General features: G+C 43.8%; 1 protein-coding gene across 3 annotated transcripts in view; it reads right to left on the bottom strand.

Annotated features, from left to right (window-relative positions):
* FAM124A (family with sequence similarity 124 member A) overlaps positions 1-12,907 on the bottom strand; it is a 38,583-nt gene extending 25,676 nt beyond the window's left edge. For 2 of the 3 annotated variants that reach the window (XM_064176280.1, XM_064176296.1), the window contains exons 1-2: positions 12,174-12,907; positions 3,868-3,899 (exon numbers count right to left, since the gene is read on the bottom strand). In XM_064176280.1, coding sequence (XP_064032350.1) covers positions 3,868-3,899; positions 12,174-12,232 — 91 coding nt within the window. In that variant the 5' untranslated portion in view covers positions 12,233-12,907. The remainder of the gene's footprint in view (positions 1-3,867; positions 3,900-12,173) is intronic. The other variant, XM_064176288.1, reaches the window with a different exon arrangement.
* Positions 12,908-13,123: the final 216 nt, after the last annotated feature.

The raw sequence follows: 13,123 nt of genomic DNA, 5'->3' as shown, positions 1-13,123 counted from the left end.
ATGCTGTTCCTGCTCGACCACAAGCAGAGCCTCTCCAGTAAGAGCTGCCAGGAGTCGGATTTGTTTTTCCCTCAGCTTCCCTTTTGGGGCATTAACAATTCAGACAGACAACTCCAGAGTTTCCAGATCATTCTCACTACTGTATCAGTTGAACTGGGAACACCAAGATCTTCCCTTCAACCCACTGCTCAGGGTAACAGATCCACTCAGTGGCTGCCTGGTTCCTCCAGGTTTATCTGAGACAGCAGCAGCTGCACTTCCACAGAGGGAAACTCACATCACCTAATAATCCAATTTAACCTTTGAGATCTTTCCTGTAAATATCTTCTTGAACTGTGTGGAACTTGGTAGCTCTGTAGCTTCCTAAGCTTCTGAATCATGTTTGGTAATGAGAAAGAGGAAGTATTTGCTGATGTGCTTTTAATTATGACTATGTGTGCTTAAAAAAAGGAAAAAACATTCTGAGTGCCACTCAGACAGACTTCTTTTTAATTTAATAACGACTCCAATTTCTTTTCCTGTTATAGCTACATGACAGGAAAAAAAACTGACTGGAAACAAAACCCTATATACAAAATAACAAACCCAGAGTTTTGATAGCTCTGGTGCAGTAACTGCTTTAGGGTACACCTGTGCACCATTGACATAGAAATCTCAGGCTAGCACTTAGCCAGCAGGAAGTGATTTAACCATGGGACAGGGTTTGGTGTGTGACAGATGACCCAAAAGAGTGAACTAAAGATCAGAGAGACATGAGTTATTCCATGCTAAATATATTCAAACAGAAACTTTAGTCTTTATGAGGGGAAGGGCATTTTCTCCAGACTAAACAACCCCAATACCCTCAGCTGCTCCTCACTAGACCTGTTCTGCATTTCAAGACATCAGCATCAGAATTGGATGCAGCACCAAGATTTCCTACAGCCTTTCAAAGTCAAATGGATTTCTCCAGGAATGCAGGGGGTTTTCAAGCCCTCATAAATCATCACCCTCCCAGTCATAAGCATCTCTTTGGGCACATAAAACCCTAATAAGCTGGTTAATGCCACACACTTGACACACAAAAATCAAATCTTGATTTGATTTCAAGCACAGTTACCATTTTTTATGCATGTCCTTATACCAGACTATGCCTCATTGCTAATTGGAAACTGTAATTGAAAAGGTAATTGAAAATATGAGCAAAAAGAAGCTTAATGCATTTTCTAGATGAATGAAGAGCACACAAATGGGCAAAACATTCTAACAGAAGAAAGCACACCTCCAGCTAAAGAACAAAGGGAAAAGTGGCTATACACGGCAGAACTCACTGGGGGAGGGGAAATCCTAAAAATAAAGAGTCAACACTTATTTAGCACTTCTCTTCCTTGAAACGACACTGCTGAAGCTTTCAAAGTGACAATACCTCAAAACCCATCACCAAGCAGGCAGGGTTGCCAGTAGAAAGCATCTGTTTGATTACTCAAAGCTGGAACACAAAGGCAAAGAAGAAAAGAACCGAGATGCTGCCTAAGACCCCAGGTACAAGCAACCCACCAGGCAGGGCTCTGAACTGCTGAGGCAGTATGTTGCCCAAGATAAATGCTACCATATGCTCAGGGGAAAAAAGCAGTAGAAATAGTGCACGTATAGAATGATCCTTCCACTGCCATATAGCACCTAATGAGACTTGACTTCTGACTTGGGGGCTCTAGGATTCCTATATACTTTTGCACTGGTGCAAAGTCCTGCAGTTTGTTCTGCTACTGTCATCACAGCACGTGATAGCAACTGCAGCTAACTCACCTGTTAAATCTTTCTTATCCTTTCCTTGACATGTCTATGGAAAAGCAGTGTCCATTGGAGTTTATCCAGAAACTGAGAAGATTAATCATTTGTAAAACACTGAAATCAGAGCCTCAGTAGGGTCACCCTGTAAGACACCCATAAACCCAAATTAGCTTGTAATACTTCTGGTTTAGATAAACTCCACTTCATCAGAACAAGAGCTTCAGATGAAGCGGCTGTAGGTAATGGAGAGGTTTTGCCTTCTAATTTACAACAGCTTGCTTTCTATTACCTGAGGGCCAAACAGCATTATTGATTAGACTGCTTTATGTACTATGAATGATTATAACTTGCTGAAGATTTTCCCCAAGGAAATTAAAACAGCCAAATTGTCTTTCTTCTCCTAGTATCTATTCCTTAATAATCTTTTCTTCAACTGCATTATACACCCGCAACTGCCAGCCTCCAACACAAAAGCATTTCTATTCTATGGAAACACTTCGACATAGCTACTTCTGTTACTCTTGCATTCTGACCAAATGCATCCCATGTACCCCAAATGCAAAGTTAAATACCTATGAAGCTCTATCAACATAATTTGCCTTGGAAGCAGAAAAGAGAAAGAAAAAGATTGTTCTGACCCCTGAACTTTCGTGTCTGTGCTGGAATGATAATACCACCTTATGCTGACAAATTGCTGGTGTTGAAATACAACTGTAATTCTCACATATTCTGGATAGCTGAGGCTACCAAGACATTAAGGTGGCCACAGTTAGCACACACTAAGGTGCCACACAGTAGGTGCCACACAAGTGAAAATTACCCTTGTGAGCAGCTCATTTAACAAAAACGAAGACTTACAAATGTTATTTGTTACCTTTATTGGTAAAACATGCACCATGCAAAACTGGCAATGTTTACAGGATAAATACTTACACCTTGTCTTCTGAACTTAACTGCCAAGTAAGCACTTCTACTAGGCAAATAACCATGAGTCGTTACTCAAATAGGCTGGAAGATGGTGGCAGAATATTTCCCAAGACATGGCCCAAGATTGTGAGCTGAGGGAGTGGTAGGGCACATATCTGGTGTAATCAGTCAAACCCAACATGCTTTTATTGTAACAGAAAAGCTGATTGCCTGAACTTTGTCTCCTGATCATTAAAAACAACTGTACCTGGCAGTGGGAATCCAGAAATTTATTTAAGCAACAGAATCTAGGATAAAGTTGCAGTAATTTCTCTCTTTCCCAGACATGCATACACACACTGAGCAGATGGAGGAAGGGCAGCTAGTCACAACAGCTCAGCAGCCAGGCATTATGAACACTGTCTGACTTAGCTTTTGCTGAAATCAGTAAAAGCCCTCTGCTCAAGACCACAAGAGACTGAAAATAACCCCTGCCACACTTCAGCCAGAGTATGTGAATCTGAACAAAACTGCCAGCCTTCCTCGCCCCTGATTTTCATGGCATTTCACAGTTTTTCTTCTGTGAATTTCTGATCTGCTTGCTTAGAATAAATAAAGATCACGTCTGTGTGTGAATTCTGGAGACAGCCATCACCGTGCACTTTGACAACAGATACTAGTACCTCTGCATGAATAGGCATTGTTGCAAATCAAAGTGCTATACCTACAGTATGTCTTACAACTAAGAAATTGTTTGGAGTGGGAAGATAAGAGGACTGAAAATGCTGTCCTTAAAAATTGCCGCTTTGCCCTGGTGAAAAAGAAGGAATAATCCAGACACCAGGATTCATCTTTTATTGGTTGAATAACTTGAAATTCATCTGGCTATTGTAAATGTCTAGAAAGACTGTGACACTTACTAGAGCAGATTTTGTTCTCATTTTGCCCTGAATTCACATGAGTTCCAACACTTAGGACTTTACACATAGCTTGTAATTTGGTCATAGACATCCAATCAGTTTAATTTTCTATACTCTTGCGAGACATAGATCCAAGAAGTGAAGGAGCAGGAGCTTTACTGAGTCAAAGTGAACATGATAGCACTAAGTTGGTGTTAGTAAATACTAGCAACCATGAACAAAAGAAAACATGTGAATCCACTTCAGAATTATTTAGCAAAGCTATACTCACTGCTGGTAGAGGACATACGGCTGTACTCAGACCTGCAAGACAAAGATTTCAGTTAGCGCATGTTAAATTTAAAAGAGTAACAAAAATATATCAATCCTAACTCATACTGCATATTAAAACAGTTCCATGCCCATTTAGCACCGTTTTTGAGCTAAGAACAGGTTTTAAACATGACTTCAGAAAAATTGGGATCTCATATAAATTCTGAAAATACCTAAATACAGTGAGTGAAGTAACTAGGGCTTTATCTAGGAGCTACTCATGATACCTGCCTTCAGGCATAAAAATTAAACCTTAAAAGGTTCTCTGTAAGGGAAAAATATTTGCTAGACAGGTTAGGTGTAGAAGTCAATTATATTTTAACTCTGCTCCTCATCTCCTTCACCTTGTGCTCTCTAAATGCTGCTTTGTAGATTTATTTCCCTTTTCTTTAAAAAGGAACTCTATTCAAAGAGCAGAATTTTTATTGTTCTTTGGCAACAACTGGCAGAGGAGACACTAAGTATCAAAATATGCAGATTAGGATGGCAAAGCTGTTTCCTTTAGGTAATCCTTTTCCTCTTCGAGACATCTCTCAGTAAAACCAGCCACTCACTCATTAGTTCTACTTTACTACATACTGCATCGTCCGTGAGAAAGAGCAATTACGTATTTTGATCAACAGTGTAATTAATTTTGCAGCTACACATAATCCCAAACTCCTGGAAATCCCATTCTAGGCAAATTAAAACATGGCCCATTTATGTCCTAGAGATTCCAAAGTACTAACTTAAAACAAACATGCCATTACTGAGCACTAAAAAATAATGACAGAATCACAGAACTAACCAGGTTAGAAAAGACCTCTAGGATCATCAAGTCCAGCCTATTACCTAATTCTTCTAATTAACTAAACCATGATGGTAATTTCTACTTCTGAGGCCCTACCTAAGACTTCTGAGTGTTTGGAGTTCACAGTCACACAGCCTCCATTCTCACAGGGTCCTCAGAACAGACCCCACTCACCAGAGCTCTCTGCCATATCTGTCATGTATGCCCTGCAGTGCCCCGAACGTCACTGGAGAATTGTTCAGGGAGCTCTAATGCAGTTCTCAGATCCAAACCTAAATGCTTGTTCTATACAAAGAATTGCAACAAGTTTGCAATGCTACTTTAAATCAAAACACAAACAAACATTAGAATCTTGCCTTCAAAGATATTTGCCTGGAAACAGAAACCATCAAAGCATGTTCTCCAGATACCTTCACATGCATGCTCACAGGCATCCAAAGGAGTAAAGGGTATCAAATCCACACAAGTATAGCGTCTGCTCATGTTTTTAATATGGACATTTCTCTGCAGAAGAAACAATTACAGTCAGCTCCATATCTCCTGTGTGAGCTCTGAGCAGGGACCAAGGGGAAGAGTCCCAGGGGCTGGCTAAGTAGTGCTATGCACGGTATTTTCAGCAGCAAGTCACATCCGTATCATTTGGCACCACGTGTATTTGGAAGGGTGTGAAAACTGTGTTACATGTCACTTTTCACAAGCCCAGAGGCAAGCAACACACATCCAGCTGCCTCCAAGCATCCCGGGCAAGGATTCATTTCGTTTGCACTTCTGTTTGAAAGCAGCCTGGGGCCGTCCTTCAGTCTATCTATGTTCAGCAGTTGGTGGCTAATTCAATAGGGATCGACACTGTTTGTATTTCAGATCGCAGACAGACAATATTTTGCCGTTTGCTCACTGCAAGCAGAAGCAGCTTTCTATTACTTCACACCGTTATTTTATTACCCCTAAGTGCTGCAGGCATAGTACAGGACACAGAGAATTAACGAGTCTCCTTTGCCGAGGAGGTGGCAGGCTAGGTACAGGCAGGAGACCAAACATGAGACAAGAGGAAAAACAAAAAGATGAAGAGAGAGAAAGGCCGAGACAACAGTGTGCTTGGAGAATAATTGCACAGCAACGCTTTGACAGGCTTTAGAACTGTATTGAGTTTTGTTTTCTTTTGATTTCGTTTGTTTTCTTCAGAATTCTAACGTGGTTCAAGATCATATTTAATTCATGTTTGTTGCATAACTGACAACAGTAGAATTAAAAAAAAACAGGATAATTAAGCACAAAGGCTTATGCCAATCTCAGATGTCAAAACAAGGACTGTACCCTCCCTGCGCTCCCTCTATAGTCAACAGAAAGATGGGACTGGTGTTTGTCTCTTTTCTCATCTCTTTTCTGATCTAGAGATGAACCCCATGTAGGACCCTCAGCTACATGCCCAAAAGCAAATGGGATGATTCACTCTGTGTGGTCTCAAGGTCAACCTTAAACACCTTTTGTCTTCCCTCTTCGTAGAACTAGTTCTGAACTAGTCTTTTAGAACAAAAACAACAGTATAATCCTTAATATTTTCAAATGGTTAGCACAAATCATTCAGATAAATGACGCCACTCACAAGTGGCTTACAAAGTAACATTTTTCCTTACAGTCAGCTATTTAGGGTAGCTTCTACACATTTGTAATGCTTTTTAGACCAGGATGCACAATAAACATTTTCTTCAACAAGATCATGCATCAGAAAACTTAAGTACTGGAGCTCAGGGATTCCTGGCCAATTACATGGTCTTGCAACAAGCTATTTCCTCTGATAGATACTACATTAGAGATAAAAGGAAAGAGACAGGGCAGAAACAGAACAAATGGAGGACTGTTCCCTTTATAGGCACATAACAGGAAAAAAATGGGCCAAAAGGGTATTGAAACAGTAGATGGTACTGAAAAGGAGGGCTCATCACTCAGTCAAAAGATGTATCAGCCTGAAAAGAATTTGTGTCCATTGGCCAGCCCACCAGCAAAGAAGAACTATGAAGATGTCAAGAGATGTTAAAATAGGAATGTAGAAGCTTGAGATAAATGCAGGACCTCAATTCCCATTTGTGCTATTGAAGGATCGGGACTGTGTGTTATCACAGAGCATATGATCACCAGGAAAACAAAAGATCTTGAGCAATCCTCTGAGATTACTCATTGCTGATCAGTAATAGAGAGCCTCAAAATATCCAAGAGAGGGAAATGGTCCACTGACTATCAGCAAGTGCAACTTGCAGTATATAAACCCACTCTAAAGGGGTTAGTTCGGGTAAGAAGCACAGCCATGTTACACCTCTGAATGTATTCCAGCAGTGTGGTTACACCAGCATCACACTGTGCTTGGGCTGCTTTGGCATGCTGACCAACCATGGCACAATGTCATGGTAATACAGCACCAGTAATGACATCTACAGGAATAAACAAATACGCTCAAGAGAACTGTCTGGGACTAAGACCAGCTACCATAAAACAGACTGCATCTGTACCATTAAAGCCTCTTGCCTTCCAAAGCAGACTGGCAAGTAATCTGCTGAGAATGGTCCCTAGGCGATGGTAACGTGCTAACACAAGTCCAAAGCCCATGGTAAAGCACAGCTCAGAATTATATGGGAAAGAGCTAGGTAGTCCCATCCAAAACAATGTCATCAACCATACTAAGTACTCAACAACATGGCCAACTCTGTCCTAGTGTTCAGGGACATCTTTTTCTTGCACAGGCTTTCTGATCCAGACAGCACAGCCAGCATGGCCACAAGGCAGTTTACTGTATAAGACGAGCACACACCTCTCAGGTTATTCTAACACAAAGTTACACCACGGTACACTCAAGGTGTCCATTGCCAGGACTCCTTATTCCCCAAAGACCCAAAATTCTGGAAATTTCACTAGCTCTTCTGCTGTCATCATCCTTTACTTGCCTCGGACTGATGAAATGGCACTTGCTGGATTCACACTTCCCCTGCCTTCTCTTCTTTGAGTTGTTTCAGGTTTCACTGTTTCATATTAAGAGCCATATTTAACAGCTTCTCTGCCTCCAAGGGAGCTTGGAGCACACAGGAGGATTTTATTTTATTTTATAGCAGCTAAAGCACACTGTGCAAGTCAGATTTAGCTCTGTCTTGGGTTTCTTCTCAGTAAATTCCTGTGAGTCAGATTACAATCTGCTTAACCAGTATCAGTCCAACACAAATCCATTATCTTCATCATACTTTTACTTGTGTAATCAAGATGACTGTCATGGAGTAACTCTGAGCCACTTATCTCAAAATGCCTTGCTTTGGATTTCTAGTAGAGTGATGAAGACAGATGATGGATTCCTGTCACTCAGCTCTTAACTGCTACACTCAGGAGCTCATTACCAACAGCAGTCCTCGAGGCCCCACATGAGCAACTACAGTATAAGGATGAAAGGTTATTTGTAATCTTCCAAAACGAATGCACTGAGGCAGGGGCCACAGCACGCTTTAGTCAGCACACCTGCCTGCACACACCGCTCACCGTTCACTCCACAGCACTCCTCAGAGGCACCAGGGTGTCCCTCCAGCGGTGTCCCCTATCGGAGCTCAGGTGGCATGTACCTACCCAACCAAAGCCACAGAGTGACTCTGTTTCAACCTCACTTTCAGAGCCTACCCCAACACCACACACGAGCAGGTCTCCCTGCTCAGAGGTTCAACCAAATAGCTTCACTACATGCAGTAAATCTGATTAGATATGGTGCCTGAACCCCAATTGTGACAGACAGTTAACCTTTATTTTACTCGAATGTCAAATCAGAGACAAGTTGTCTACCTTGACACATGTGGAATGATGGAGACACAGAAAGTGGAAGTCTCACCATCACTGCCTTATGCTACTGAGAGTTTCTCACAGATGCAATCTGTGACAACAGACCAACAGGTCATATTGAAGGACTGCAACACAGAAGACAAAGTCTAAGTGTTGAATCTCTTTAAGCTAGAGACGTGCAACATGAAAGCAACTCATCACCCTAATACACCACTGAATTATTCATCCCATAAGTTAAGCATTCTGACTGAGGGCACACACAAATCCCAATATTCTTAACACCTTTACCTTTTCTTGGGGTACGCTCTCTTTTTTACAGGCTGCCTTTTCTCCTACGAACAACTGAATTTTCTGCTCTAGAGTCTCATACATTTTACAGAACTGCAACAAATAAAGGAAGGATTTTAAAATCTGCTTAACAGATATGTTAGCAGAGGCTAAATTGTTTTGTGATTTGGTCAGGGTCACACAAGCAGCTAGTGACAGCTGCAAGGAAAACCAATAAACAAGGATAGCATCATCCAAAAAACAAACATAATCTCTATCTTCTAAAGTCGTCTTAGTTTGTCGTCTCGGGTATTTTAGTGCAAAAAATCTGCTCTGTTCTTCAAGGTAAAGACAGTGAAATAATAGCATTATCACGGCTTGTAAAACCAAGAAATTTTGACAATGAACATTTCTACACTCATTTCGAGTAACTTAGCAGTAGTTTCCCCAGCTTTTGTGTGTATGTGTGACTATTTTCTTTAGAATTTATCTACAGTTCTGTACACACATGATTCTTTAGTTTCACGTTTTCTTCCAATGCTAATCCATTTTCTTCTTCCTGTAAAGTCAGATTTTAAAATACAAATCCAGTAGCAAAATTATTACCAAAGAAAACTCCGTTTCCCATACTTTTTAGCTAAAAGACTGCAGTAGCTAAGAAAATAAGGGGGTTATGCTAAAAAGAATAAAAACGCATTTCCTAAGAAGACACCATTTGTATGGTCAAAGTCTCTCAGCCCAATATAAACAGCCAAAATAAACTAATTGGCTTATATGTTCTACTCTATTTAGGCGCTTGACAAGACCAGCTCAATCCATTCTTATTGGATTCAGAAACTCAAAATACACTATTTTTCTTCAGCAGCCTCTTTGCCAACCCTTTTTACTCACGCAAAAGCAATAAGAGGAATATATTTTTCAATGGATTAGGAAAACTAAGGCTTTAAACTGTAACTGATCTTGCCTGTAGCAGTTTTTCCTGCTCCTGTAGATGGGAGTTGCAGAAAAATCTGCAGGAACATATGCCCTGCAGAGTACTTGATGCAGTGGACTGTTTAGCTGCTGTAAGCAGCTTCAGCTGTACAGGCTCCATATAGGAGCTCACACATCATTACATATGATCATCAAGATGACAAGGGCTTACAGTGCCTGGATTTACTACAGTCACTATCCCCTATTGTTTCCTGAGTGACAGAAAGGGACCACTTGATGTAAAATCGTTACTGAATTACTCTGACAGTTAGCTGTCTCTCCTTACACTTTCAAAGGATGATGGCTGAACTTCAAAATAATTAATTGTTTTACTATTGAGTGACTGGAAAAAAGGAAAAGCAGCTCAATTTAGCAACAGCTATGATGAGACTGATACAAAGCAAAAAGCAGATCTTCTAGTAAGAGGAAAAAGTAAGTGCTGTGAACAGTTGGTTTGGTGAGAAGGCTTAAATATAAACATTGTGAAAGAGACATATGCAACGTGTTTATCAGACTAAAATTGCTGCTAAACAGAACTAAAAATAATAATTGAGATGCTGAAACCCATTGCTTTTCAAAATAAACTCCAGTGAAAACCACCGCAATTACTAACTGCCATATGTCATCCTTCAAAGTCCTCTGACAGACTCTTCCGCTAACCTGCACTTTCCAGTGTCAAGCCTGGGACAGCGACGCTTCATGAAACCACCAGCTTTAGCACCTCATCAGCACCAGACACAAGCAGCTGTCAGGCTGGGCCCTGAAGGTCTAAAGGCTAATGTCACCAGCTAGGTCAAATCCTTCCATGTGTCCCTTCCAAGGAAACACAGGTTTTTCTATCACAAACACAGCAAATTCAGAGTTCGTTCACCCATCTAGTAGTTTTGGAGCTCTGAACCAGAAGTGAATTCACTAGCTAGTTATTTTGTGGTCCTTTAAGCCACCTTCCCCAAAGATGAACTAAAACCTCATAATTCTACTATCTGTCTGGACAGGAGGCCTGGATATTTCCTTTAAGGTACACATGGAGTATGTGAAATCCTTCCACCGTTAGGTGTGTCCACAATACAGGGTGAGCGAAAAAGTCCTTAACTTCTCAGACCACAGAAGAGATAAAAATATTTATTTTAATTCAAAGCTGGATGTATAAAAAGATTACCATACTCCATTTCCACCTAAAAAAACCAAACACAAAACACCAAAAAAAAGAAAGAGAATCACAGTATTACTACTGCAGTTTTGGTGCTGTGCACCTGACACCACTTCAGAACGAAGAACTGGCTTTGCAGTTTTGCAGCGGTCAGACTAGAGATCAAAGGCAATACACCAAGCAAGGAGCTGTATGAAACACAGCTGGGAAAGCAAGGAGGCAGGAGAGTTAAGACCTAGGAGAGAACAGTATTAACAGGAGCGAGCACCCTCTTTTTGCTCTCCTGGAGCCAGAGAGGGAGCAAGGGCTTGCTGCCATTCCCAACGAGATGACACAGCAGCAGCATGCAGCACTTCCTCACCCAGAGACAGCCGAAGGCGGAAGCTGCATGGAGGACCCCATAGATCATCCTTACAGCTCCATGACCTTAGAAGTCGTGCAATTAACAAACGCAGCACGCTTTTGGCAGTGAGGACTTAAAATCAGGGAAAAAAATGAATTCTCCTCAACTGATATAGCACTTACAGGTTGAACAACTACTAAGAAAGTCAGTACGATGAGTTTCATGACAACAGCAACGTAGCCGCAGGGTGCCTACAAATACAAGGTGCTTTTGAGGCTGGCTCTCTGAGAGCGCTTCCAAGGATTCAGCTCTGTTTGCCTGGTGTTGCCCGTGTGTCACTGTCACAAGGACACCTCAGGTAGCTAGGCACACTCCAAACTATCCTCAATACTAATTACCTTGCGATACAGGGATAGTGTGGCACCAAACTGACCACCCTTTCTGCTGCCACAAAGCACAGCACCGGGCCTCACCGCTAAGGCAGCACAACGTGTTTTGTAACGCCAACTTAATGCCCACGGCCACAACCTCCTGGTACTCATGTACAGAAGGAGGATGATGGGGAGCCTGCCCTCAGCCGAAGGAGAAAGCAAACTCTCCGAGACTTGCCGAACGGGGCGATGATCCGCGGGAGACGCACTGCCCCTCCTCCCCAGGGATCGCGCCGGTCCACAGCCGCGGCGCGGGGTGCCGTCCGGTCGCGGTCCCTTCGGTGGGAGGCAGGCTCTGCCCAGGGCACACAGCCCCACGCGGGACCCCAGCCCTAGCTCTGCCGCTGCCGCGACGCGTTCTGGGCCCGCGGCGCCGGCAACAAGTGCAACCCGCCGGCTCGGCAGCGAGATCTCCGGCGCTTCGCCGCCAGTCTAGTCTGGCCTGGCCCGGCCCGGCCCGGAGGGAAAGGTAAGAGCCCCTCTCAGCCCGGTTCCCACCACTCACCCGCCCGTCTCGGCTCCCGAGTCTACGCAGTCGTCCTCGCCGCCGGGCTGCTTCTCCATGGCGGCGGCGGCGGCGGCAGCGGGGCTCCACGCCCGTCCGCCCTCCCTCCCGCCGGGAAGCGGCGGCTGTCGCGACCTGTCTCTGCCACCGCCGCTCCGCCTGTGCGAGAGGCAGCGGCCGCGGCCGCCCGGCCCACTCCGGCCCGCCCGCCTGCCTGTGCCGAGGGTCGGAGCTGCTTCTCCAGCCCGGCCTCCCCCTCCCCGCCCGTGGCGGGCACCTAGCCCCCCTCCCTGTCTTCCGCCGCCCTTCTGCCGCGGGGGAGCCCGGTCGGAGGCGAAGGGGACCGCCTGGTCCTCAAACGACCGCGCTGACAAAACCTTTCATGCACGCTTGTTCACAGGCCACCGAGGTTACGTGTTCGGTCGTACTGCAGAAATCGTTCCAGCACCTTCGCTGTGTCGCTCCTGGCTTGCTATCCAGAAGGGCAAAAGCCGCAGTGCTCCATCTCCAGCAAAGTTAGCAGAGCTTGCTGGATGGATGTCCTCACTATAAACCTGGTTTTGGAGTATATCCTGTTGCAGCCTTGTATTTAAAATCTTCCCTTGTGCCGAGCTCTCCCCAGGGCGCCCTGCTGGTGCCAGGCGCTTGTTCGTTACAGAGTGCAAGCAGCAGGCACAGCCGCGGGCAGCGGAGGTCTTCCAGCCCCAGGAGCGCTTCTGTAAGGATGACAAAAAGTTCAGAGTGCTGCCTGTGAAGAGATGATGACGATGGGACAATCGTACTCAGTGAGGCGAGAAGAGTTGTGGATAGACTCTGGTGTTCTGTCATACGCACCTCCTGTGTTCGGAGGTCTCTGTTTCTCCATCGTCTGTACATGCAAACATTGAGCCATGTAGGTGTGAACCATGCTCTCAGCCGGAGCCATCCCAGTCCTTCCACAATCCAGGCGT

Source organism: Pogoniulus pusillus, chromosome 3 (assembly GCF_015220805.1).
Source record: "Pogoniulus pusillus isolate bPogPus1 chromosome 3, bPogPus1.pri, whole genome shotgun sequence".
Taxonomy (NCBI): Eukaryota; Metazoa; Chordata; class Aves; order Piciformes; family Lybiidae; genus Pogoniulus; species Pogoniulus pusillus.
This window is presented reverse-complemented; position numbering and strand designations above follow the sequence as displayed.